A 6,413-nucleotide genomic window follows, 5' to 3' on the forward strand; every position below is an offset into this window, starting at 1 on the left:
GTAAGCTTTCGTACGCATTGAAATATTTCTTGCATTTAAACTTGTGTTCCAAATTAAGATTTAACTTGAAATTAATGTAGATAATTACGGAGAGCATTAGATTTTTGTAGAGTAGTTTACGTGAGATGAGATCGCTTGGAGTCACGTGATATGAACCGGCGAATTAGGATGTTGAACCATGAAAGCATAGTAAATTCTTAAATTAATGTCTTTTTACAAATTTATTGTCTTTATTTATTGGCTTTTTATAAAGTTTTAAGCGATATTAAAATGTTTATGCCTTCAAAAAAAAAAAAAAAAAAAAAGAATTCTTAGAAGTAAAAATTTTTGTGTTTACTGTATGTTGTCGCCAATAAAGTCTGCTTGGCGAGATTTGCGCCGGCGAAACGGAAAAGTACCGTTTTTACTTTATACATTACTAATGTACAATTAAGTTAAAACAATTAATTTAAACAAACCATAAAAGCATACGAGTTAGAAAATAAATTTACCTTTCCTTCAAAGAAAATGGCAGGTGCAGGGAACCTTCGTTTCGCCCTGACATCACCTGATTCCTGAACATACTTCCTGAGAACATTTACATCTAATTTTCGAGATCTGTAAATAAGACTGGTAAATTTATTCAGCAATGCGAGTTTTACGAGTGGCTTTGAAAAGATATCACAGCTTTGCTAAGTGTTGCTAATTGTTTTCAGAGAGTTTTAGAATAGCCATGTTTTATGGTTTGGTCTGGTTTATTTGATTACAGCAAAACATTCGAGTACTATTTTCCCAAGGAGAGGGCTGCCTTCGTAGAGGACTTTCTAAGGGACACTACTCGTATACATGGTACACATAGAGAAAACCACGAAAACGCCCATGCGGTCTGCTCTTTCGCGGAGATTCGAACCCCGCACTGAACTATCAGTGTCCAGCCGCTTTACCGTACTGCCGTTGGTGGACCTTGGGTTTTAAGAGTATGGAGCATAAAAAAAATTGGAATGCAATACAGATTTATTTGGAGAATTTTACATCAAGTACTTGCTTCTGAGAAGGTTAAATGTTGAAAGTTAACTGTGATAAAGTTGCATTGATGCATAATAAATGCAAGTAGTTACATAATTTTATTCATAAACAAATTCTTCCAACAATTATTTCTACGCATTAAAAACATGCATACGATCAGTGCATTAATTATTATTAGTAAATTTCATTGCAGTTTTAAGACTGATGCAAGTAGGCATCCTTGCTTAAAGAAGTCAGTCTTTAAGCAAGGATCTAAAGAAAACAATCTTTTAGCACGGATCTGAATTATTTTTAGAGCAGCCAAATTAAATACAAATTTCTTAGCCTAAAGCAATATGCAGATGACAGACTCCACTGAATGTTGCCTATTAGTTATCTGAAGAATTTTTTTATAATTCGTTAATTCGATTTAAGTTAGATTTAGATCAATGAAAAATTACAATTTAAAATTAGGGAAAAAATGTAGTCTTTAGATTAGCACACAGTTTGAGTAAAACTATTGATCTATGGATCCCTTACTAGAGAATTGGACTAAATGGACCACATCTGGCACTGATGAAGACTTTAGATTAGCTCAGTTTTTAGAGAGTTTCACAGTTTGACTAAATGGACCACAGCCGGTACTGATAAAACTTCCTGGCGAGGGGAAGAATCTAATTATCGAAATCATAAATTTTATTCCGAATCCATAAAAATCTAAGGTGGACGTTTTTGCCAAATTTTAAATTACATTAACTTACTTTGTTCCACTTAAAATAATTATAGGTGTTGTCTTTGCAATGGGTCAAATATTTCTCAAGTTACGTTTAACGAAACCTTAACGCATATTTTCAAGTGCGCAGTTAAATATCTAAGTAAAGTAATGCGAAAAAAAATGTTTCATTAAAAATTCACAAGAAATTCAGTATTAAATACTTATGATAAGATTGTGCACATGTTCTTTCTTACAAGTAGTGTTAATTTTTGATCGATTGTGCTGAAGCAAACATTTTCTTACAACATATCTACGTAAACAAATATTTCAGACTATTTAAATAATCAATAATTAGCTGAAGAGTTATTACCCTAATAAGCAATCCCAATACGCATTTCCTAATAAGAACCTGATACAATTTTTTTAGAAGCGACTTTATAAATACAGCACTGAATTTAAATTACGATGATTTAAAAGTGACAAAATATCTGTTCGTGGCCAAGGCTTTGTCGCTTGAGTAAAACTAATCATTTCTAAACTCAAACTCATTGAGTTTGGTAAGTTTAGACATAAAGTTGGAGATTAAAATTATAAATATATTCTTCGGTCAAATATAAAAAAATATCTGATAATCAAGTTCGTTGGCAGTTTCTTACAACAATTCAACTGAATAGTTTCGGTATAGTTAGGTTATTTGCTTATGGTAAAGTACAGGGTTATATGCCTATGGCAAGAAATGCCTTCGTGAAGAGCTTTCTACGGAAAACTGTCTCTTATTCTAGTTACACACATTGAGAATCACCAAAATCATCTCTTCGGCCAGTCAGTTCACCTAGGTTTGAACTCGTACCTAACTTCACCGCTTTAACCGGTCAGCCTGCTGGTAGAGCTTCGGTATAGTTAATCCCTTCGAGCCGGGTAGCGAAAACGCGCGCTTATCGCGGAGGCCGGCAGTGTCTTCCGCGAGCGTCTCTCCAGGGCCGGGAGCTTTTTTGCTACTAAGCCTAAATCCATGAAATTTCCGAAGTATCAACGCATTGTTTAATAATGCTCTATAGAGTATTTAAACGGCTTATGCTTTATAGATATTTATATGTATATATACCTTAATTACCTTATTTCTTGTCTAAATGCATATTTTACACATTTTATTTAATTACTCACCATTTTATGACTTTTAACATTATACATCTGAAAACTAAAAATATTACTTAAAATTCTCTTTTCGTATGAAAAATTTTAAAACGGGGATCTACACACAGTCCTACGTTACATTCCTTGAACTCGTAATAACTCATTTGCCGTTTTGGAGGATTTTTCCGGGAATGTGAACAAACGAAGCATCGTCGTCTCATTTTCTTATCAGTCTCTTCTGAACAAAGTTTTGGAAAATGTCTTTCAGTTAATCTTTCGGAATCAATATCAGAATATCAGAATTTCAGAATCAATATCTGAAATATTTTGCATTATTTCTGCTATTTCATGCTCTGTTAAACATTTTCGACGCTTCGACATTGAAGCGGTAAAAACAAAGAATTCACTTCTAACAAGATCTAATTATTTTCTAAAAACTGAACTGTAAACCGAAATACTCAACGCTTTAGCGCATATAAAACTTCTACTTACAATAAACAACTACCACGTGCGAATAAAGTGAGATTTAAAGAGACGTCATAAATCACGCCATTCGGAAACATTTAGTTCCCCGTTTGTTTATATAATCAAAAACACATGTATGTGAGTCATGCTTCTCTCATTTCGAGTAGAAGCTCTAATGTACATGTATCTGAAACCATATGGGCATACAGTGCCATCTTGTGGCAGAAATTATAGTTTGAAAAACGTTCCAAGGTACTGGCACAAATACGTGACATTCGGTAGAAAACGCAACATTGCTCTGGCACGTCGGCCGGTAGATAAGTGCGTTCGTTGCTGGCACGTATACGTGACAGTCGGCGCGAAGGTGTTAAATCTAGACATTGAGGATTAATTCTAATAAAAGACTATCTAATATTAAACAGAATCTTTATACATAGTGTTGATAGATATCAAACATTTAGAATTCGTTTTAAAAACAAGCATTTGATTAAAAAACTGTCTTCAGTTGGGTTATCCAATAATCGGAGATAAAAATTGCTTTCTTTATTTTATTTTATTTATTTATTTATTTTGTCAATGTTCAATGATATGATTAGTTAAAGATTATGGAGCAAAAAGTTTTTCTAAAGTATTTAATGGCAATAATTTTGTTAAACAAGAATCAAATCTTTTTATATTATATTCAATGGCTTAAAATATTTCTAATGAAAGACTATTTAGAGAAGAGGGTTAATTTTAATAAAATACTATATATCTAATTTCAAACAGAATCTTTGTACATAGCGTTGCTAAATATAAAACATTAAGAGTTCGTTTTAAAAACTAGCACTTGATTAAACAACAGTCTTCAGTTCGGATGTCCAATAATCGGAAATAAAAATTAGCTTCTTTAAGAAAATTTCATTTTTGTTCATGGTTAATTAAAGATGATGCAGACGAATATTTTTCTAAAGCATTTAATTACAATAATTTTGTTAAACAAAAATCGCATAGTCTTCTTATATTATATCTAATGGCTTAAATTACTTCTTAAAACAAATGGCGCATCTTAGCTCATATAACCAAATTATTCTTTCTTACAACGTAGTAAAATTTGTCAGATAAAAATTTTTACAAAGTATAAAAATTAGACATCTATTTAAATATTTAAATATTTTATTTTATTTATTTTATACTCATATTTAAATATTTTAGCTCTGAATTGAAATTTAGATTCGTAATTACAATAATTAAAATTCAGTTGTATTCGGCCTGCACGGACAAAAAGCATACGATTTATTATTGAATTGCATGCTCAAACCTTATCAATTAATTAAATACAGAAAAGAATGTATAAAGTGAGTAAAAAGATTACTTGGAGGAAGAACGTTGCTCTTGAGGGCCGACATTTCTCACTTTTACAGGAATAATAATTTGAGCTGGATAGTTGAGAGTAAGATCTCCATGGTTATCTAAAAACTGACATTAAATTCTGAATTTTAACATTTTCTGAAGTATTTCGTAGAAGGCAGCATTAATACCAATAAATATCCCTAATGTCAAATGAATTGTTTGTGGATAGATAAACATTTTAAGACCATTTGAGAAGAACCAACTCACCTCGCATACATAGTCTTTCTCGAAGAGACTTCGACACAATTTTAATGCCTCGTAATCTGTCTGTAAAATTCAAGAAGTTTGAGAAACAATTTCAGATGTTCATAATTAGAAATATTAAAATTTTATTAATTTGAATTTAAGGTTTCACTAAAGAAAGGCTGACATTTCTTTAATCGCGACAGAAAAATAATTGAAGATTTGAAATGCTCATAGAATTTGTAGTTTTCTTACTTATAATTTAACTTAAAAAAGATGCTTCTTTTCAGATTTTTTAAACTTTACAAGATTTCAGCATTAGGTTACATGATAGGCCAATTTAGGCAAAGCACAAAAAGATTACCTAATAAATTTTCGAACATTTCAAATATGTTCAAGTTGGAAACATTGTAAAATAAAACTTATTTGATAAACGGAAGTACATTTAACTACAGAATTTTGCACTCATTTAAACTATACTTCTATAGTTTGATTGTTAGGTATACAATACCCTGTCCAAATTCTTTGCATTATAATGATTCTTGCTAGCCCGCTCGAATAACTTCTGTATCTCTTCAACTGACACTTCGAGTTCTTCTTCCATTATGCAACTAATCCAGCGTAGTTCTTTCTAAAGCCCTTTGAATAAATATGTAAATGAGCCTTTTAAAAGTTTTCATTTTGTTCAGCCGTCTTGGAAATAACCAATGAGAGTAAATCCGTGTACCTCTTCTTTTATTTACATATAAATTAAAAGTAATATTAAAATTTTATCATATTTCAGTTTTCAAAAAATTTCTCTTTATTTTTATTTATTTCAATCCTGAAGTAGCCAATTTAATTAATATCTCTAATACCTTCACTTTCGCTCTAAAGAAATTCGGCATCTAGAATGATTGATCAGCTATAAAATTTAAGCAAGTTTTATTGCTTCTTTGCTTCGCTTATTTGGGGATAACTGCGAACCAAACAAATAATGTATGCTATCCACCCTGTCTCAACATCTGTAACCTTCGTATTAATTTTATTGCAATTTTTGGACTTTAAAACTTTCAGTAGCTCAGGAGTCATAGGACTGCCTCCACACCCCCTGATAGGACAGTGCTAGTTTTCTGTCATCGCATCCTCACCCGCCAATGAGATTTCAGAGACAATGCATCTCATTGTTTTCTTATTTTTACTGTATTTTATCTTAAGGTACACATCTTTATGGTAGACCATTTTGATGAGCCCTTATGTGTGAGGCCCCTTTGGGATTACGCGATAAGCTCTGGTTAGAGCGGATTTAATTCCCGCTGTAAACCAGAATTTGCAACCAAAGCATCAAAGCACACCGTGTCTGCTTCTTGTCGAAAACTGAAGAATTTGCTATGATAACAATGCGCAATGTCCATTGCTTCCGAATACGCAAGCCAAATATATGTCACCCTCTCACCATCTGAAAGCTAATTAAAGTAGATTTAAACATTGAAACTATCTTGCTTGTTTGTCTAGAAGAAAAAAAAAGTTCGCCATATAAATATCTATTGGAACTTCCTTT

General features: G+C 31.9%; 1 protein-coding gene across 4 annotated transcripts in view; it reads right to left on the bottom strand.

Moving 5' to 3' along the window:
• The window catches only part of LOC118184436 (phosphatidylinositol-3,5-bisphosphate 3-phosphatase MTMR14-like), a 50,805-nt gene extending 45,306 nt beyond the window's left edge, over nt 1-5,499 (bottom strand). For 3 of the 4 annotated variants that reach the window (XM_085827381.1, XM_085827382.1, XM_035354107.2), the window contains exons 1-4: nt 5,385-5,499; nt 4,898-4,957; nt 4,653-4,756; nt 492-597 (exon numbers count right to left, since the gene is read on the bottom strand). In XM_085827381.1, coding sequence (XP_085683507.1) covers nt 492-597; nt 4,653-4,756; nt 4,898-4,957; nt 5,385-5,477 — 363 coding nt within the window. In that variant the 5' untranslated portion in view covers nt 5,478-5,499. The remainder of the gene's footprint in view (nt 1-491; nt 598-4,652; nt 4,757-4,897; nt 4,958-5,384) is intronic. The other variant, XM_085827383.1, reaches the window with a different exon arrangement.
• Nucleotides 5,500-6,413: the final 914 nt, after the last annotated feature.

The sequence above is a fragment of the Stegodyphus dumicola genome, chromosome 12, assembly GCF_044657685.1.
Source record: "Stegodyphus dumicola isolate Sdum_Otavi_A_Nest chromosome 12, ASM4465768v1".
Lineage (NCBI taxonomy): Eukaryota > Metazoa > Arthropoda > Arachnida > Araneae > Eresidae > Stegodyphus > Stegodyphus dumicola.